This window comes from Xiphophorus maculatus, chromosome 9, assembly GCF_002775205.1.
Source record: "Xiphophorus maculatus strain JP 163 A chromosome 9, X_maculatus-5.0-male, whole genome shotgun sequence".
NCBI lineage: Eukaryota > Metazoa > Chordata > Actinopteri > Cyprinodontiformes > Poeciliidae > Xiphophorus > Xiphophorus maculatus.
Window position 1 is genome coordinate 2,503,251 of NC_036451.1, and position 21,918 is coordinate 2,525,168.

The 21,918-nt window shown below is 35.8% G+C and overlaps 1 protein-coding gene across 13 annotated transcripts in view; it reads right to left on the minus strand.

Annotated features, from left to right (window-relative positions):
- Nucleotides 1-21,918, minus strand: part of lrrc7 (leucine rich repeat containing 7) — a 142,210-nt gene that overhangs the window by 30,473 nt on the left and 89,819 nt on the right. For 8 of the 13 annotated variants that reach the window (XM_023339894.1, XM_023339895.1, XM_023339897.1 and 5 more), the window contains 17 exons: nt 21,403-21,466; nt 20,264-20,338; nt 20,037-20,181; nt 19,225-19,297; nt 18,241-18,258; nt 14,140-14,269; nt 13,552-13,667; nt 13,269-13,338; nt 11,326-11,425; nt 9,890-10,014; nt 8,666-8,884; nt 7,560-7,733; nt 6,565-6,676; nt 4,873-5,086; nt 2,146-2,652; nt 1,162-1,386; nt 538-772 (listed from right to left, as the gene is read on the minus strand). In XM_023339894.1, coding sequence (XP_023195662.1) covers nt 538-772; nt 1,162-1,386; nt 2,146-2,652; nt 4,873-5,086; nt 6,565-6,676; nt 7,560-7,733; nt 8,666-8,884; nt 9,890-10,014; nt 11,326-11,425; nt 13,269-13,338; nt 13,552-13,667; nt 14,140-14,269; nt 18,241-18,258; nt 19,225-19,297; nt 20,037-20,181; nt 20,264-20,338; nt 21,403-21,466 — 2,602 coding nt within the window. The remainder of the gene's footprint in view (nt 1-537; nt 773-1,161; nt 1,387-2,145; nt 2,653-4,872; nt 5,087-6,564; nt 6,677-7,559; nt 7,734-8,665; nt 8,885-9,889; nt 10,015-11,325; nt 11,426-13,268; nt 13,339-13,551; nt 13,668-14,139; nt 14,270-18,240; nt 18,259-19,224; nt 19,298-20,036; nt 20,182-20,263; nt 20,339-21,402; nt 21,467-21,918) is intronic. The other 5 variants (XM_023339900.1, XM_023339899.1, XM_023339890.1 and 2 more) reach the window with 3 other exon arrangements.

Consider the following 21,918-nt stretch of genomic DNA (forward strand, 5'->3'; position numbering starts at 1 on the left):
ATTTCTTTTTTTTAAAAGGCAACCCACACACCAACTCTGACAGATTATCAGTAGCGCAGGTGTTTAAATTAGCTAATCAACCACTGCTGTGTGTTCAGATGATTACTTATTAATAATAAACATCAAGCCGGAAAGTATAAAATTGTAATCGAATGAATGTAATGTTCTTCGTGTGTAAAATGTTGATGTGCTGATACATTAGTGGAGCTGTTGTCAGTCAGTTGCTATGGCAACGGATCTGTGTATAGTGTAAAACCGACAGAGTGTCAGTTTTGAGTTTTCTGTGTTATTTTCACTTTGTGGCGCACTGCACTAAATTACTAAGATTTAATTATTAATTTACGTCTCCATGTTTCATTTTGTCAACTGGGTTGTTCTATTGCAGCAAGTAAAAGAATCAACTTTTTGTCCTCCAGAGTTGTGCACATGTGCAAAATTTCTGGATGTAAATGATAACATGCAACACACCTGTATCTATATTTCCTCATACAGACACAATGTCATATTTTTAAATATAAATATATATGCATTTCTGACCTGGGGGTTGTAGTTCTGGTCAAAATGATAGGCCTTGTGAGGAATGGCAGGTTTTTGATTTTGTCCAGACTGATTCTGGTTGCCGCCTCCGTGTCCTGGGAAGCCCAGCTCATCATCTAACATGGGGGCAGACTGAGACCGTGACATGCTGGTCTGCTCCATGGAACCAGGGAGCTCTGGGCGGTCCAAACTGGTCTGCTGCTCAATGGATGAACTGTAGCTTTCCATAGGAATACTGGGAAGAAAGATGAAAATACAAGGCAACATAAGAAACTCAGAGATCCAACGTATCATGTTTGAAATCTTTTCTACAGAAAGAAACTCAACTTTATCTTCATTCAGTATAATTTCAAAACAAAAAGGAGATATTTGTGAAAATTGGGTTTCTCTCTCACACACACACATACAGTGGGAAGTTTACTCTGTTAATAATAATAATATATTATTTTAACTGCAATTAATGGTAGGAAGGCTATAAAGAAATGTTTTGAATATTATTCATGAACATAATCAGAATTGTCTAAAATCGTTATCAGGAGGCCAAAGACTTACACAAATCACTGACTGTAGGAATCTCTAGACGTCTCTCCTGACTTACAGACTAAATATGTGTACTGAATTTACCTGTAGACTTTATAGGAGCCAATGTCGATCTCATCAATGCTCTGGGACTTCTTAAACTTGGATCTGGTCTCCTTCATCATGGGGGAAAGTCGGTCGGAGCTTTTACTCATCACCACTGTGACCTTGTTTCCCCCGCTGACGATGAGCTGATCCTTCCTGATCTGCTCCCCTTGGCTGTTGTGATACGTCCAGGAACCGGGCAAAGGTCCTGAGCCCTGCTCCAGTCTGGAAATAAAAACACAGGAAACTATAACAGAAACAGAAAAAAAACAAAACAGGGGAACTGGGGAGAGAGTTGATGTGTCGTTCACCAGAGATTTGATTCTTTTGAACGCTCCTGCGCCGTGAACCGTAGGACTCAGGTCTCAGTTGGTGAGAAATTTTCTTTGATTTTTAAAACCTTTCTTGCTTATAATACAACAGATAAACAATTGATAGAGTGGATCACTTTTATACTTAATAGTGCAGAAGATAGTTTTTGTTTCTGCCAAAACAACTCAAGTCTATAATTCTTTTATAGGGCTTCTAAGTTACAAATAGCCCTAAATGTTACTAATGCACACAACACTTGGTAGTAAAGAACAACTCCTGTTTTTATTTAGATGTGTTTGACATTATTGGAAAGATTAAAATCCACACTTTCAGAATCTGTAAATAACTCAAAACAAGTCGACTTGCCCATGGTTTGGTAGTGGCCAGTCACATCGACTTAAACACGATAAGTGAGTTAAGAGACTAATATTTTCATTTTAGGTTGTATATATAAAGATGTTGTGTTATTACAGGGCAATTTCAAGTTAGGTGTTCAGTGAGTGTTATTAAATAGGTTAAGACTTCCTCAACTTGAAAACGTTTGAGAAATCCTGGCCTAAGCAGACGTTGTCAGATAATCGATTGGAACTAATTTTAATCTAATAAGCCATTAAACCAGTATTAGTTTATTAGTTATAAGTCTATTAGCTGTCAGCATCTCCATTCGCTCACCTTGAGTCCATGTCCTTACGGTCAGGATTGGGGCTTGAGGTTGGCGTCAGGTCCAGCTTTGAGGGGAAAGCAGTCCTGTCCTCCAATGGGCTGGGCGTCCTGGTCCAATTCTGCCAGGGATTTTGGGAAGAAGGTCCAGAGGATTGTGGGTCGTTATCCGGGTTGGAGCGCTGGTTACCGTGGTAGGGGAGCGTCTGGGTATCCAGCTCCAAGGGAACCCCTACGATTCGATCTTGCCTGAGGAGGGGCCGGCGGCCATGAGCCGACTGGCTGCGGGGTTTGGAGCCCAGCGGCGGATTACCCTGACTTGTATGAGAAGACGTCGGGTCCATCTGAGACTCCTCAGCGTCAAAACCCGTGTTGTCATAGTGTTGAGCCTCCGACCAATCAAAAGGCTCGCTGAGTGGACGCCGATCTCCTCGTTGCTGCAGTGTTCCCGATGGAGGGGTTTCTCTCTGAGACAGCAGGGGCTTGGAGTCAATAGGCTTTGGGAATGACTGTGCAAGTCTACAAAAATAAATAAAACATATTAGGAGTTACTTATAAAGAGAACAAACTGAACTGTTTCATACTACAGTCAGTGCAATCATGAACATGTGCTGTGCAGCCCAACCCACTGGCACTTGGAACCGGACAGCTTTCTCTCCATCTCTGATGTTCCTCCTAAACATCAACTGGGCAAAGAACCATGTTTGGAGTAATTATGTTTCTAAGAGGATGGATGCCAAATGCAAGTGCCTTCAAACTCTTTTCACTGTCATTTGCATCTTTGTAAACAAATATGTTTTATGAGGATGCAGGCAAATAAAGAAAAAAAAAACGTAGCATACAGACTGAGATCTGAACAGACTTTGTGAAATAACTAATATAATGCTGAAAAAAATTACAAAGTAAAAGTGGGATAGAAAGAAGGAGAAACTAAGAGGAAGTATGTTTCTAGTGCAGGAGCTTTTCAAGGTCAAGCACCAGAAAAATCTGATTTCTGGCAGAGGATTATTAGATGCAAAAATAAAACTTTTCAGGGATTCCACACATTTTGTATCTGCATATGTTTATTTTTGAAGACTCAAAGCAGAGTTTCGCAGTCCTCCTTAAAAATACACAAGCAGATTAACCGTAAATACTAAAGTTTGAGGTTTTAGCACAAAACATTCTGTAAAAGCATAAAGGAAGGACACACCTTCTCTTTTTCTATTTGTTGATGACTTTCACTTAAAAATTTGAAGAATTTCTATTATATATTTTAACTATAACTGCTACCTGATATATTTAACAAACAGATATTACAAAAAACCTTTTTACAAGATTTAATCTCAGGTAAACACATTTATTGAAAATATTGAAATTATTTGTTAGTAATACACAGTCTGACTTTAATAAAAACTAAGCATCACATCTGAGGTTACATTTGTAAGAGATTTGGCTTGCGATCTAAGATACATTTTTTTTTACTGCTGTTCATTACTGCGAGACAAAAACCAGATTCAAAACACGTTTTGACATAAATTTTTAATGCGATTCTCAGTTCCACATACGTCAGCTTCTATCATTAATGTGCAACAACCTCCGCAGAGGAACCATGCCTCTTTAATTGGTTCTTTTCATGTCTCTGTGCAAAAAGCAATGCGCCTCCAAACAGTGAAGCCCACACAGGAAGCCTCTTCAAACCAGAGAAAGAACAAACTGAACGGCAATCTGCAGCATCTTAACAAGACTCTCTGACCTTCGCGAGCAAACATCTTTTAACAAAGATGGAGGGAGAAGAGAAAAGATGGAGCGAGTTGATAGATGGGTGAGATATGCAAGAGATGTAGAAAACTGCAGGAGATAATAGATGAGATGTTTGATGAGAATATACACTGCAAAACACACAATTTTACCAAGTATCAGTCAAGTTTAGAGGAAATACTTTAAAACACTTGAAATAAGACAAAACTAACTTACAAGTGACTTTTTGGCAAAATATATGAGCTTGTTTTAAGTAAATATTTCTTTAATATTAATGAAAATGGCAAATTATTTCACTTATAATCAGGAGTGTCACTAGGTTTTGAACACCAGGGGGGCTTAGACCCCAGGACATAAACGGGCGAGGACAACATTTCTCAAACAGCAACAAAGACAAACAAGTTGCTTTCCTACTTTTAAAATAGTATTCAGAGTAACAGAAGCCTCTAAAAATGTTATGAAATATGATTATAAACAGTTAATCAATATGATAAAATGATTTCCAAGCAAATGTTACCAACATGCAAATGTTGTTCACCTTCTAAGTAAGTGCAGCTACTGTATATTTTCCAGACTATTTTAATATAAAGTAAAGGGAAACTGACAGATTTATGATCATACTTAATTTAGAAATGACATTTTAAACTGATATTCTGGCAACATTATATTAAATTTGATGGCAAACAAAAAATTATAGCAGCAACAAAAATCCCCACCAAATTATTCAAGGGGGACCTTAAGGGGCTCGAGCCCCCATAAAATAGATCTTGCAACGCCACTGCTTCTAACAAGACATTTTCCTCATGTAGAAGTGAAATAATCAGCCAGTGGAGATAGTATTTTATCATCAATATTTAGCAAGTACTAACTCAAAAATACACTTGAGTTATTTTTGTCTTATTTCAAGTGAACCAAGATGTTTCGTCTCTAGTAACGAGACAAAAAATACTCCATAAGATGTTTTGTTTTTGCCGTGGAACATGAAGCCGGTGTATTTACCTGTTGGTCCAGTGTGTTTGAGGGGCCTGGTCCTTACTGGGGGCGGGCAGGGCAGGAGTGTGTGCGTGCGCATGAGGGTGTGTGTGTGAGTGTGTGTTGGCGGATGGATTGGAGGAGCCCGAGGAGCCCTGTGAGGGTGAGTAGTCGGAGTAGGTGGCCGAGGAGCCGCTGTGGTTCAGACAGTGGAGCTTATCGACCTCCTCGTCTGTCGACTCTGGACGGGGACACAGAAGAACAAATGTCTCTTTCTAAAATGTCTTACAATGCTTCTAATAACAGAATAAATAGCTTTGTGCTGCTGAAAGTCACATTTTCGTAGTTTTTACTGTTTGATTTTAGGCTCAAGCAGAGTTGGGTAGTAACTAGTTACATTTACTTGAGGGACCTTTTTGAAAAAATGTACTTTTAAGAGTATTTTTACTGTGCTGTACTTTTTACTTTTATTTGGTTAATTTTCTATGAAGTATCGCTACTGTGACTTGAGTGAAATTACTGGATTTTCTATCCACTGAATGAAAAACAAAAATGTTTTAACCAAAAAAAAAAAAAAAAACACCAGACACAGACCTGCAGTTTGTGTTAAACCAAAATTTCCACCTAACTTTATATTTTGGATGATGTAATTTAAAAAAATTAAATGATTGATAATTTAATGAGTTACTTTGTACTCACAAATACTTTTTTACTTTTTACTTGAGTAATTTTGGATACTTCTTACTTTTAAGAAATAAGTTGAAGAATTGCTGCTCTTACTTGAGTGCAGTTTTCCGATGCTCTGCTCGCCTCTGAGCTAAAAATAAACTATTTCAGATATTTACAGGTGACCTATTTTGCTTCCCTGAACAGATTATGATCGGCCTAATGTTCACTACATTTTTTAACAAAATAATTCTTACACACTGAGATTTTAGTCTCAGTTCTTTGGTTGCTAGGTGACGGGCTAGGCTTTGCTGGGTTGCTAGGTAACAGGCTGGGTTGCTAGGTGAGGGGAGGTGCCTGCTAATACCGGAAGTTTTTGAAACAGCGCATTATTCAGACACCAAAAAACATTAACTTATTGCCAAAAAACGGCTTTTCTTAACTGTTACAGCGGTTTTCAGAAGCAGTAAAAACGCAAATGGAAGTATGTAAATTTATCATCAATCGTCCCTCTTAAGGAATGTTTTCACAGCTGTAAATTTGAATAAATTAAGACTTTCCTTATTTTTTCACTGACTGAACCGCTGTAGATAGACACAGAAATCAAATATGAAGCAAAGCAGATGAGCTGTCTGGGTTTTTTTATTCCCTGTAGAGCTCACATTAAAGAGCTCTGATGAAGCTATTGTTTGTACCAGAGAACGAGAAACGAACTCTTCCTTGGAAGAAGCGATTAAAGCTCTAAATAAATAATTTTGAGCTGGCTGATTCTTTTTTTTTACAAGCTAAAATTAGCTTTGTTTCCTTCAGATGAAAGAAATGCCTTAAGGGTAAGTCAATTAAAATAGGGCAAACAAAACACTGCTTATACCAGACGGAGAGGTGCTATTAGAGGTTCATTGAATCTCTCTCTCTGTAATGTGTTACAGTTAATCTGCCTCACATTGTGACTAATTGATGGACACCATTGCATCATGCCTCACAGTTCCTAAAGGCAAAACCATCAAGTGATCATTTGCAGCTTTGTGATTGCATCCCTGCATGATGCAGTACCTTTCTTATCCTTCCCCAGCAGCACCACCTTTGGTTTGTACATTGGTGGCTCCACCAGCGTTGGCCTCATATCGGAGATACGGATGTCATTAGGAGAGCCGCCCATCGAGTCCTGATCAAGGATAAAGAAACTCAGTCACTGTAACGCATGTCTGAATACGCCCAGTTCAGACGTGCAAAAGGAACAAAAAAAATAATGAACCATTATTTCACTTTGAAAGAGTTAGAATACCAGCTTTAACTTAAGTGCATTTATTCAGCACAAAATTAAATACCACAATTATTATTTTTTCTAATTTATTACACCTAGCATCTCTGCACTGCAAAAACACAAAATCTCACTAAGTACTTTTGATGAACAGTTTCTGTTCAGTACTTCTTCCCACAGTATTTTACAAAGGATCATACAGTCAGACCAGCAGCTGAGACAAAAATACCTGTATTATGTTATATTTAAAGGGTGACAAGACTTCATACATACTCAGAACATAAAATGCAAAGAAATTAAAGATTTATAGGACAAGCCTATTCCTTTTTTAGTAAATTATTGGTTTGTAAAACCGCGTTTTATATTTGCTGCTTTTTTTGCAATCTAAATTTACCAAAAATTAAGCTAATCCGAATCTGAAGCCTCTAAATTTGCCAATGCTTTTTTGCCTAAATCAATTACTAACAGGGGATTTCCACACTAAATAAAGATGAGATTTTTATGCAACAGCAGTAAAGGGAAATATGTTTTAAAGTTTTGCATACATCAGGGATGCAATAAATATGGAGGGTGGTGTCAATAAATATATATATTTTTTCAAATAATCAGCAAAGCATCATAACCCATCAACATGTTTTTATTCTTGGACATTCATTTCAATAATAACATGTTTTATCCCTTCAATGACTGCATGAATTTTGTATTAAACAATATCAAGAAAAACAGAACAACCCCACAGTAAACACTTAACTACTGTTTTTACGAGCGAGCAGCGTCAGTTTTGTACCTCCGAACTTTCTGTCAAGTCCTCCTTGTCCTTCCTCTTGGGGATGTCGATGCCAGAATTATGCATTGGTCCTTGATCCATTAGCTGAGACTGAGAGAAGTCCTGCATCTCTCTGTCGGTCACCTGGCAAACAGTTTCATTTCGTCCGTCAAATGAATCAAACACCTGCATCAACTGAGCAAAGCAAGAGGTTAAGACACGCTGTGGTCAAACACGTTTCATTTTTTCATCAACATCATGAAGTCAGAGGTTCTAATTCAGGTGCTGTAACAGTTTCCATGGCAACATCTAAACCTGACAAACACATTTGCAATGAGACTACATCAGTGTCTGACCTCACAAATAAACGTCTAAACCTTATGGAAAGCGTTCACCGAACAATTAAAGCAGCAAACAGAGAGACAACGCGATATTCATCTTTTTTATAAAAATATGATTTTCTTTTACATATTTGTGAAAACTGTCACAAATGACAGTATAATATGAGTCAGACAATCTGTGCAAAGATCGAACTTCTCCACTTCCTCCCTGAGCTGCTGTTGCTGTCTGAAGAAATGCACCGCTCCCGGTCAAAAACAACCAATCAGAGCCAGGAGGAGGGTCTTAGCGCTGTCAACCATCTCCATGAACACGCTGCTATAAAATAAACAGTTTCTTTTGGTGATGACACACATCAAAATGAAGGTTGAAGGTGTTTTCTTTATAAATGTGTAATTCTGTATTTCTATAACGTAAAGCACCTTGAACCACCCTGCTGCTGAAATGGGCTATACATATAAATTTATTGATTTATTAATGGTGGCCATGCCAACTAGGGGGGAGGACATGAGCATGACTAACAGCGCTAAGCCCCGCCTACGGGCTCTGATTGGTTGTTTCTAGTTAGCACTGGGAGAAGCAGAAGAGCTAAAATTTTTCAGAGATTATCTGCCTTATACCATGAGTTTAAAAAATAAAATTCTGAATATTTTAGGCAATATAGTGAATTCTCTGCCTGTGATTCACCAGTAATGTTTAAATAAATAAATTTTGTAAAAACAATGTAAAATTCAGATTAAGACATGAAATTTTGAGGAAGTTTCTACAGTTTTCTGCTTCTTTCTTACCTCTTTTGGGGGCAGGGGCCACGGAGGCTCGTACTGCTCTTTGCTGAGGTGTGCATGCTCCATGTTGGTTCCTGCTGAGGTGGCAGTGCCTGAGCTCAGCTGATGCTGGTGCCCATGTCCTGGATGCATGCTTTTACCCACAAGACTCTGCACTGATTTGACCATGTTCTTCAGATCCTCAGGGTACGGCGTTGGGTAGCGCTTCAGGTTTATCTCCACCTGAAGCCAACAGAAACCATTAAATCAGGGTGGTCCAAACTTTCTGTCCAAAATTGTAGATTCAAAAGTAGCCAAAAAAAAACGCTAAAGTAAAATCAAGACAATAAAAGCAGTCGGATTTTTATTGTAGATCCAAAACTTGAAAGGGATTTTCCAATGGTGTATTAGGGTCTTTGTAGATATAAGAAAAGGAGTACATTTGCCAAAATGTCAGAAATTTTGTTATTAATCTCAGAAATATTCTAGAGAGAGAGCTTCTGGAGATTCTTCAAAAGAACATTTTTGACATTTGAAATTCAGACATTTTTAAAAAAAGTTTTGTTGTAGAAATTTTTAAATATCTAAAACTGTAATTTTTTCCAGCAAATGTCCTTGTTTTTGTAGAGAATTTCTTAGGTTACTGTCACAACGGCCCTAATACGCTGTAGCAGATTTTACGTATTTGCTGTATTAAAAGAAAAACGTCTAGTTTTCAGTTTCTTTTGGGTTTGATTGATACATTTTTTTTCAGTATAAGAACAGGATTTGGGTCACTTTCTTTCAAAAATTTTGCTATATTCAGCCAAAGTTTAAGAGAGAATAAAAGCTGATTTGGGTGCAGCTTTTCAGTAAATGTCTCTGGATAAACTTGGTTTTACCTTTTGTTAAAACTTCGTTATAAAACATGAATACTTTGTGTTGTACTTTACATTTTCTTGCATAAGAAAATTTTGTTAGTAATTTTTACCCTGATTACAAATTAAAAGCATCCATCTACATTTACAGGCCAAATTTGTGTCATTTTTTAAATGCAGTTGGGGGCCGCAGAAAATCAGTCCAGGGGCCACAAGTGGCCCCCGGGCCTCCCTTTGGAAACCCGTGCTTTAAATTAAACACTGTTCATTTTCTTTTTAAGATTCATTCAGCAGTGTTTTAATCATGCTAGTTATTATTAGACAGCTAAAAATTGTATGACAAAATATTCACAGAGAGAAATGAACAGAATCAGAAAAATAAAAAGCTGACCTTGACCTTCCCAGAGTTGTCTTCCTCGTCCTTCTTGTCCTCAAAGTCAAAGGCCACAGTCATCCTCTGCTGTCTTTGCTCTTCCCACAGTGTAGGATTAAAGCTGTCGCTATCCGACTGGTAATCTGTAAAAATACAGAGAAACACAGGAGCATTTAATAGATAGGAGGGCAAATTTTACAGAGATAAACTGTCAGGGATCCCAAATTTTACCTCATGTTAAACTGCAAAAACACAAAATCTAGTTTCAAGTCTAAATATCTTAGTACACTTGAAAAAAGATAAAAAATGCTTAGAAGTAACTTTTTAGCAATATAAAGGATCTTGTTTTAAGTCCATTTCTTAGTATTGAAAAAGAGTAAAAGCACTTACTACAGATTATTTCACTTTTAACATGGGAAAAATGTTTTGTTACAAGTGAAATAATCATGTTGTATTGCTATAAAAATCCAGTATATAATAATAATAATTATGTATATATATATATATATATATATATATATATATATATATATATATATATATATATATATATATATATATATATATATATATGTAAACATTAAGGGGTGCTTTGAAATAATATTGCTTCAGCATTATGAAACAGAATCATGTTAACAAATATCCAAGACCCTTATTTGAGATGAAGCTTTAGCTATGATAATTTTGTTAAATTTATGGCATATTGAAGCACATAAAAAAAAATCTCAAACTGAAAATAATAATCTAAAATGTAATAATCTAAGAAGCATTTCCCATTTTAACAACAAAATAAAGATTTTTATAAGTGAAATAATCTGCCAGTTTAACTATTAAGGAATTATTTACCTAAAACATGCTCCAGTATTTTGCTAAAAAGTTACTTCTAGTTTAGTTTTGTGTTAGTTTTCACTTGCTGACATCAGTCATCATTGGTTCTAAAACTGCTTCAAAAACTAAACCTAAATTCCTTGGAGAGGTCATCTGGGAAAATATTAAGTCATCTGTGTAACTATAGGGATAATTATGATTTCAGCGTTTTGAGAGCAGCAGCAGCAGCTATTTGTTACTCGCACACTTTATAATATTTGTGAAGCAATTTTTAAAAAACAATGATTTGTGAACCTGAAGGGAATTACATGAGCATTGATGCTGAAAACCATCCAAAAAAGTCTTAACATAATTCATTGATATACAATGTAAAGACATAAGTAAAGGATATTTACAGCAGCAAGTACAAGGATATAACATAACTAGTACTGTGGATGCTTCAACATCTTAATTCCACTGGTAACTTTAAGTTTTGCTGTTTCAGTTGAATATTTTTTAAAAGATTTGGAGAAAAATCAATCAATATTTCAAGATCACCCAGTGATGTTGTTCAAACCAAAAATATTGCGTGAGCTTTCCTTGACAACATTCAAACTTTACGCGACATAAAAACAGATATTTTCTACCTTCATCATGCCTGGGCTGTTGTGGAAACATGTAGTTGGTCAAAACTTTCTGTTTGGTTTCAGGGTGGGCTTCCGTCTGCAGCGGGATCAAAGCTTTGGACTGAAAAACAGAAACAAACGGTCAAACTCTCATTTCTCCACTCACTTTTTACAGTTAGAGGAAACAAGCTGGACCAAATCTTGGGTCACTTTTAGATTACAAATTAATTTTATTGAATTTGTCATTAATATTTTGTGAACACTAATATGATAAATATCACTGACACCAAAAATAACCAGTAGCCCTTTAATGAAACCTTACTGTGCATGATCAGTAATATATGTAATATGCTAATAATGTCTTAATTGAAATTTGTGGAAGCATATGAATACATTAGTATCAATTTTAAAAATGGAAATATATGTCTGCCTTGACATTTCATCAACATTTGAAATTTAAATGTGCTTTTGACTTTAACAGAGACTTTTATTATAATTTATAGCATTTGATAAAAACTCTAAAAGTATTACAATATTCTGAAGCATCGCAATGTAGCTTGGAACTAAATTAGGATTTAAAGGTAAAGAAATAAATCAACACGGCACTTCCATTTAACAAACAAAGTTTATCTTACAAGAGAATTAGGTGAAGTAAAGATTGCAAAAAAATCAAGTCTAAAAATGGTATTTTGTAGAATACATAGTGCAATTTTATAATATTAAATTGTTGTTTGTGTCTACTGACCTTATAATTGCGCAATTTAACATTAAAAAAATTAATTTGCTTAATGGAAACACGGCAATTTTGAAAGAAACCTTTTTGCTTTTTGATAAAAAGTTTTGACATTAGAATATTTGACTATTGAAATTGGCTTATTTTGCAAAACACTTGTTTTGCATCACATGAATCACTTATCAAGAACCAGATGTTGCTGCTGTCACAAATCACAAAGAAGAAGACATCAGGAAGAAGTTGGAGGTTGATGGCACAAAATATTTTTAACAACTTGAATAAACTTATTCGTGTGTGATTTTTAATTGTGCTTCTTATTTAATAGAAACATCACAACTTATTTTAGTTTCTAGCGCAATTGGTTTGAGGTGTTTCATATGGACCCCTTGCAGCCAAGCGCACAAGATCCCGCCCCTAACTCTCTGCTAGAAAGCAAAAAGTTGCTAGCTGATGATGACTAGCATAGGTTTCAGCGGTTAAGTACTTAAATGCACGTCTGATATATAAAAGAAAAAGGGAAGCAGTGCTTTGCTGCTAATTGTCAACACTATAATAACTTGATAACAAGGTCAGGAAAAAGTTTTAAATAAGAAAATAGCAACGGAGAAGAAAGTAGGTCAGCTATGCTAGCTTGACTTTGATAACTTTAACATGTAGATGTGATGTGGAATTCAGTGTGTTTTGGTTCAGCTACAAATTAAAAAAAGGTGACCTAAACACCACCTCTGACAGATCATCAGCAGAGCAGGTGTTTAAATTAGCTAATCAGCCACCTCTGTTAGCTTAGCTTATAGCAAGAGTAGCTAATCTAATATCACAGTGATCACTTAGTAGTAACCGCAAAATAAGTATTATGAAACTGTAACGGACCGAATGTCCTGTTCTATGTGTGGGAAATGTTTGAGTGAAACATAAAGTGCTGTCAGTTGCTATGGCAACGAGTCTGCGTGTAGCGAGAAAAAAGGTATTTTTGAGTTGTTCTTTAGCGTTTTTTCTGCTTTATTTCTCTGTTTACTGTGGCGCGTAGCACGAAATGAATAAAACCTACACGTCCAGGCTACATTTAGTTAATGGAATTGTTCTGCCGCGGCAGCGCGGTTATGAATGGCATGAGATATAATTGTCTTTTTGCTCTCCAGCGTTGTGCAAATTTTCCGGATGTAAGCAATAACATGTGGGGGGTCCTTATGGGTTCGCCGGTGTGTTCTCCTGCAGGGTAAAGGACAGATACCTGATTGTCTGAGAGCCACAGAGCTGCCAGATCCTTCAGCTTGGTGAAGGTAAACGGTAGATTCTTTAACCTACGAAGAAGAAAGAAAGAGAAAGAATGAGGGGAGGAGGGAGCGGGAAAGAATAGAGATGTTTCGTGTTCCCACGCACTGAACAGCCTGCAGAGCATGCAACACGCTCGCCGGTTCCCACGGCAACCAAAGGCAGCCTCAGCAGTGAGAAGGAAAGCAGTGGAGCTGCCATTGAGAAAGTTTTGCCTCGTGACGACGCGCTCACGCCGGTACCTGTTGTCGCTGAGGTTGAGCACGCGCAGTTTGGTCATCTGTCCGATTTCGTCAGGCAGAAACTCCAGCTTGTTGGACCGAAGTGACATCACCGTCACGTTCTTGCAGTTACCGATCTAACACAAGTTCACACACACACACACACACCCCCACACACATTATCAGAACAAATGAAAAGTTTGCTCCATTTTTTGTTTAAGTGACAAAGGATTACTTTTGTATGCATAGTGATTTTGCACGTTAGAGCTACACAAAGTGGTGCAGAGGTTTTTGCAAATACAAATGTATAAATATGTGCAGCATCCATTTATATTCAAGAATAAATGAATGTAAACCCATTGCAACCAACTGCATTCAGAAATCACCTCAATTTTCAGACAAAAAACATGAATTAATTTTTACATTAACCGTTTTCAGAAGCAATAGAGACCCAAGTGTTAAGTACAAAAATGTCCAAAATGTGATGTTTGCAAAGTCGGTTCCCTTTAAATATTTCCAATTATTTTTTGATTACACTAAAATCGTATATGTTGTTTAACCTGAGTTCTGCATTATGTCGATGTTAAAGCGGGCCGTGAATTAGCTCACCTCCCGCGGCAGCTGTGTGAGGAAGTTCTCATCTGCAGCAAAAGTTCTCAAGCTGTGCAGGTAGCCGACGGTGGGAGGCAACGACTCCAACTCATTACAGCTGCAGTCCAATTCCTCCAACAGAGATAGGCTGAAGAAAACCAAGAGAGAACACGACAGAAAAAGGAAAAACGTCATTCTGAAAGATGCAGTATGTCTGTGGCAGTTTTAAAACCTTATTCCTCTCTACAAATGGAAATTAATTTTAAGACTGAAACGAGAAACAAAATCATTTTAATATCTAATCAAAGATCAGCATTAAGCCTCCTGTAAAATTCTGCTTTATTATAATAGAAACTCACAAGGAGAGTTGGGTAGTAACTATCTATCTTTACTCAATTATGTTTTGAAAAAAATAGTTTTAGGAGTATTTTCCGAATGCTGTACTTTTTATTCTTACTTGGGTAATTTTATTATGAAGCATTTCTACTCTTACTTGAGTAAAATTTCTGGATTTTCTACCCACTGAATTAAAAAAAAACATGTTTAAACCAAAAAAATCACTAGAAACAGATACACACCTGGAGTTTTTAAAAAAGTTTTCTAAGTTTTTTTATTGAGAAAAATTGATTTGGAAAAAAAATAATTTGCCTGATTTTGTCAGTTTCTGTTACTTATATGAATAATTGTCATTTCGGTCCTTAAAATACCAAAATTTCCACATAACTTCTTATTTTGATCCATCTGATTATGTCATTTTATAAATATGAAATGATTGATCAGTTACTCAGTACTTGAATAGACTTTTTACCAAATACTTTTTTAGTCTTACTTGAGTAATTTCTTGGATGGTTACTTTTTACTTTTAGCAAAAATATGCTGACATAGTTCTACTCTTATTTGAGTAAATAAAAACTCACCAGTATGCAAAGAAAGTGTGTATATGTTTGTTTTAAAAATCTAAACAAACTTTTTTAAAACTTTTGTCAATTTGAATTTGGATCTGCATTTCAATACCAAGTGATGGCTAGCTTCAGTCTTTATTAAATTATGATTAAAATTAAAGATGAAGGCTTGAAATTAATCACCTAGAAAAGTATGTCAACAATATTTTTATATTTTTATAGATCCCAGCTTCTCTACTGCAGAAAACCAGACTCCCCTTTATGTGTATTCTCTGGCCTGACACCGAGGTAACAGCATGCTAATGCTAATGAGACAACAATTTTACATTCACGTACTGCCACTGTTAACATTACATTAGTCTGCTATTATTATTCCCAACAGACGGGACCATCTGGACTACCATGCTGTCTGAAGGGGAGCAGATGAGATGGGAGGAAACAAGAGGAGAGGTGCAAGGCAAGGTTAGCTTATAGTGAATAGCATTTATGTTTCCTATTGTGGTTACAATTATAACCTTCAGAGAAAGGTTCAGCTAAGTAAGATGTCATTCTTTAGATCCAAATTTTCTGTTTTGTTTCCTTTAACTTTTCAAATGAAGTCACTATCTGGTTGGGAGTAAAGTTCAAGACGCAGATTTATTTTCAGTGAAAATAAGCAACAAAAAAAAAATCATAACTTAATTTAAGATAATTGAGAATCAGGTTTATATATATATATATATAAATTTTTTGCATTAATTGAACTGAGGTTCAAAATCACAATAAAGTACCACCAAGTTATTCACAGTTCTTTAAGCACATCAATATTATCCACAAAAAGATTTAGGAGCTTTTTTAATTCAATAATCCCTTATATTTGATTGAAAAGTACTACTGGGGCCGTTACCTAGCAACCCCAGCCAAGCCCAGTGGGTTACCTAGCAACCCGGTTCTAGTTCCACTGGAAGATTCTTTCACTTATAGCAAGATATTTTTCCCATGTTATAAGTGCAACAGAAATAATCTGCCAATGGAACGTGTATTTTTTCATCAATATTAAGTTATATTTCTAATCCCCCCCCAATTTAAAGTTATCAAAATTATCAGATTTTTGCACATGAAAAATAGCCCAAAATAGAAAATGTTAAACTAAAAATGTAAAAGCTATGAAATTAAAACAAACAAGAATTTTGCATGTGAAAAATAGTAATTTTCGGGAAGCGGCAGCAATTTTTCTTTAGGAATAAATTACAAGGGTAACTACTTTGTCTCCAGTGCAGTCCAAAGTAAAAACCAAATAATAATTTCACAACTTTGCTTACAAATGTGAAAGTCTGCATGGTAAGTGCAGTTAGTAAGACTCTTGTCTTGCAGAAAAAAGGTTCTGGGTTTTAATCCTGGCCTGGGTTTTTCCCAGTATTTGATTAAATTCCTCAGCAGAAACATTCAATCTACCCAGCATTGAGACAATTTCATTTTTACAACCAGAGAAGGTTTTTAAATCTATTTTACTTGGCTTTAAAAGATGACATCTGTGGTTCAAAGCTGATTTTTAAGGCTCTTTAAGGAAGTAAAAAAATGAAATAAAAGTCCACACTGTATGAAGCAAACTGTACAACAATTAATAAAACTTATGTGGTAGCTTATTCAAAAATCTAAAAAACGACACAGAATAAAGGGATCATATTCATCAGGGGTAAGAAACACTTCAAACAACGGGTACGAAACAATAAGGAGCTTTAAAGGGAAGTAATTAATCTACAGAACTACTTATCAAGACTACAACTTGGGACTTGTTCATGAAGCAGAAAGCTTTCAGAGTGTTCAGATACAGATCTTGCAAAGTCGTTAAGCTTAGAAATATAGTTTAATTGATTCTCTGCAGTCACTCAGTTTAACTCTAAAATTCAAGGAAAGAACTGAATGATTCTTTCCACAAGTCAATAAATCTATTAAAATCAACAACAACAAAAAAACGAACAAAAAACGGATTAAAATGACTTACAGGAATCATTCCACATATTTCATCATTGTGTCTCAAATCTCTTTAAAGAAAGTAATACATTTAATGTTGCTTAACCTTCATTTTGAGCTTAAAAAAACACAAATAAAAACTACACTGCAAAAACAAAAGATCTTACCAATTATTTTTGGCCTAGTTTCTAGTACAATTCCTAAAAATTGACGAAACGTTCTAGTTCCCGGATTATTTTAATTATAACATGAGAAAAATGTCAGTGAAATAATGTGCAAGTGGAACTAGTGCTTAATTATTAATATTTAGGAACCATTTACTTAAAATAAGATCATACGTCTTGCTGAAAAGTTACTTATGAGTTGGTTTTGTCTTATTTCACGTGTAGTAAGATATTTACACTAGAAACCAAAAATACTGGGTAAAATAACTTGTAACATTTCATCAAGATATGAGAGCCTGTTTCATTAATGTTGATGAAAAACTACTAGTTTCACTGACAGATTATTTCTGTTACAATTACGGAAAAACTATCTTCTTAAAAGTGAAAGTCTTCCAGTGGAACTACAACTCGGTTGCTAGGTGACGGGCTGGGCTTGGCTGGGGTTGCTAAGTAACGGTGCCGGGCCCGTCGATTGTGAAATATTCTGCCAGTGGTACTTGTAGTTTTTAATCGAAAATAAAGGATTATTGAATTAAATAAGGTCTTATATCTTGTTGAAAAGTTACTGGTAAGTTAGTTTTGGCTAATTTCTAATATAATTTACACTAGAAGTATCTAGTTTATATACTTTGGATCAACATTATTAGTTTTTTCTGCTTTGGTCTTTCCTTTGGTTTGTTATTTTGTTTGTATTTCCTTTTAATTCCCGTAAAGCACTTTGTATTGCCTTGTTGCTAAAAATGTGCTATATAAATAAAATTGCTTTTACCATTAAAAACTAGATAAAAAAAAAACTGGTAAGATTTTGTTTTATCAGTACATCCATATCACTGCAGTAACTTTACATGCAACCTTTTTCATTTCGTGTTTTTCAGTAATTGTATTGAAGCACATAAACAATTTCTAGAGAGTAAATCAAAACCTTACAGATTAGGTAAGGAGAGAATCTTTTTTTATGTTTGCATGTAATTGTTTCGGACATGAAACGTTCCCCACATTGGCAGCATGTGGTAGCAAAGCTTTGATTCACTGTATCTGCAGCACAGCTGAACATCTGTCTCTGAACAAACCCTTGGATCCAGAAGGCTCATGTTACTCACCCTTGCTTTGGCTTCGGACTAACGCCACAGCACGGCAGCAAACACAACACACAGACCCCCCCCCACCAATCATCAGCCAGCGTTACAACACAGCAATAAACAAGATTAACGACCCACCTACAAACCCCCATAAACTACTGAAAGTTGGCTGAAGGAGGTTTTAAAGTACAACAAAACAAAGAATACTATTAAGATGTTCATAATCCGTAAACCTTTTCACATTTTGTCACATCAGAAGTTAAACTTCTTTTAGTGGGATTTGTGCTTATGGTGGTGTATTTAGCCTCTTTTACTGTGATTCCAAAAAATAAAACTGAGTCCAAGCAATTGCTCTCAAATAAACAGTTTAATCGTTCACATGCAACCTTTAAAAGTTTGAGCCATTTTGCCATAAAAAACTAAAAAGAAAACCTCATTTTATATATATATAAAGTTGGTTCAGAGGCATTAAAAGGACTGGTAGTTTAATAATACTGAAGAAGTAAGTCTGGATGAACTGAATAAAGCACAAAATTATTCATTTAAAAGTATTTTTATTGAAACATCAACATCGGTTCCTTTTTTTGACATTTAATAAAAAATTGAAGGTAAACAACAATCAAAGAAAAATCTATTTTTGTATGTTTTCAATGATATTTCAATAATCCATATTTGATAAAAAGCATGTTAGAAGACTTCTTTGCCATAACCCTAATGTTTCTCAATTGGAGTTGAAACTTTGGCTGGGCTATTTCAAAATGCTAGCTTTACTTCAAATCATAAGATTCATTTTGCTCAAATTAATAGCTCGTCATCTAAATCAGAATAATTTTGGTTTTTACAGTATACAAATGTGTGCTACTTTGTGTCCTTCCATTATTTCAAATATCACTAAAAAGGTTGAAGTTTGTGATGGTAAAATGTGAAAACGTTCAGTGGAGTATGAATGCTGCTGCAAGCTAATGTAACTTCAGCTGAAGAGTCAGATTTGTTTTGGTTTCTTACCTCCCAATGGTGTGAGGCAGTGAGGTCAGCTGGTTGTCATCTACCTTTAGAGTGGTCAGCTTCTTTAGCATTCCTGCAACACATGCAAAAACATTGGTGCAAATTTCCACATGGGTAATACGAAACCTACGCAACTAAAAACTTTCATCCCTTTTGCTGTAAAGAGGCAGTATTATGTGTTTTCCAGGCACATTGTGCCATTTTACAGCACAATCAAGTAACTATTTTAACTTCAGTTGTTAAAAAAAGCTACATAGATCAATGACTTAAAAGATATATTACTTTGATATTTTACACCTTAAAATTGCGCCTGTCTCTTTAAAAACTCCGCCTTCAGAAAGTCATCACAACATGGCTCCTCTATTAACCCTTTAACTACGTTTTTACCAACGTTTCACTATAATGAGATCAGCAGAGTTTCAGTTCCACCAGGTGTTAGCTACTTGCTGCTGGCTAGTCTGACGGAGATGATTGGGGGAGGAGCTGCATCTCGAAGGCGGAGCTAATTCCACGCAGGCGTTTTGCACAGCTGAATGGTTGCCATGGAGACTAAAGGATTTCTCAAACATGCATGAAAGAATCAAAGAAACCCTCCAGGCATGTTTTTGATGAGCTAACAGTATTATAACATGATGCACAGTTAAAAGAAATGTATGGCCCCTTTAATATAATCATTTACATAAATTATCACTTACATTTCTTTTAGATAATTATATGCAGATTTGTAGCAGACTGGCAGAAAATGATACAAGAAGACCAACAGCACTTTTTTAGGAACTAGTGTGAATAATAAACAGCTTGATTTTAAGTACCTATAGAGTCCGGCAGGTGCTGCAGCATGTTGGAGGACAGCAGCAGATCTTCTAAGGCCTCACAGCCAGAGACGTCACTATCCAACGTCTCAATGCGATTCTTAGCCAAATCCAAGTACCGCAACTGGCGAAGCTTCCCTATAGACTGCAGGAGAGCAGACGAACAAGTTAAGGTCATTTCTACTCCCATGCTCCGATTTTGCTGCAAAACATGAAAGTTGTCTCACCCCAGGTATAGACTGTAGGGAGTTGTTATCCAGCCACAGCTCCTTAAGGCTGTGCATCTGTTCCAACACCTCTGGCTAACAAGATAAAACATGATTTCACACGGTCAAATGCAAATAATGGAAAAAAACAAGAAGCAAATGCATGAAAACGCTAATAAATCTTATCCAGCATCAAAGAACACAGCCTGTAAGTCTTTAAATAAGGACTACAAACAGAAAAAAAACTGGCCTGGCATTGTTTGGGTTGAAGTTTGTAAAAGTTTTTAAAATGGCAAATTAAGTTTTGTGAATTATTTAAGATTATAACATTATACATTTAATTTTGCAACCTTCTGGAATAAAATGAACACTCCAACTAGAGGAGGGTTTTTGGAAATATCTGTTTACAAATGCAAAGAAACTATTGAAGAGTTTGGGTCGTTTGGCTAAGAGTAAAGATGGACAGACGCTTTCATAAAATCTGAACCATTTTATGATGATTTCTTGGGACGGGTTGTTGTGTACCAAATAAAGTCTTGCACCAGTAAGAAGCAAAGTGCTAGAAATACAAATACAAAAAGAGAAGTAAGGATTTCTTTTTGAAAATGTTCAACCTTCTTCACTAACTACATTAAAAGCATTTTCATCTTTGTACATTTACTGTACAAAGATAACAGTTTTAACCTCAGACTGTCAAAATGGTGAGTACACTACTTTATTTCTGCATTTAAATTACTGTTCAGCATGTCACTGTGGATAATACATTATGAAAAAGATAAATGTTGGGTTATAACTGTCATTTGATGTTATTTCCTAAAACGGGAGAAAAACCCCAGATTTTGTGGAACGGTTCTTCTTCTCCTTCAGCATTTTAGGTGAAAAGTTGAAGCCAAAAAAAAAGCAACACACACTCCAATATAATAGTTTCATTTGTCAATTTATTGTCACTTTCAAACAGATATGTACCAAAAATCTTAGAGCCAAACTTTAGCAGAACTCCAAGCAGTTTTCTTCTGCAACATGTTGTTCAGATGGTAACAACATGTTTTCTTTAATCTCAGTGGTTCTCTGTTGTTTCTCTTTTTACTTTTATTTCAACCCAGCTCACAATCTGATGTGTAATTTAATCTGCATTAAAACATGAATGAAGCAGATCTCACCATTTCGGAGAATTCGTTGCTCCCCAGATCCAGCCTCTCCAGCTGTGTCAGTCTGTGGATGGACCTCACAAGAGGGAAAATCGAAACAGTTTTGTGACTTCAGTTTTATTTACACATGAACAAACATTCATATTCTCACAGTGTGATTCCTTATGTTAAAAAAAATCTAAAATTCAGGGTGCATTCTCAAAAGCAAAACAGTTGAGACGGTTATATTTCTATGTATGATAGTGATAGGAACATACTAGTACATGGGTGTCCAACGTGTGGTCTGGGGACCGTTTGTGGCCCTTGGAGTGACTTTGTGTGGCCGATACAATACAAATTTGGCCCCTCTGTCACAACGTTTTATTTTAAATACAGTAAAAGTATTACTAACATAAATTTTTTATGACAAAAATGTTAAGTATTTGTTTCTTCATAACCAAAAGTCTACTGGTTTGACTTAGCGCAAGCTGATTTTGCTTACACTAAGTCAAGTTTTATTTAATTTATTTAACTGGACTTAATATAGCA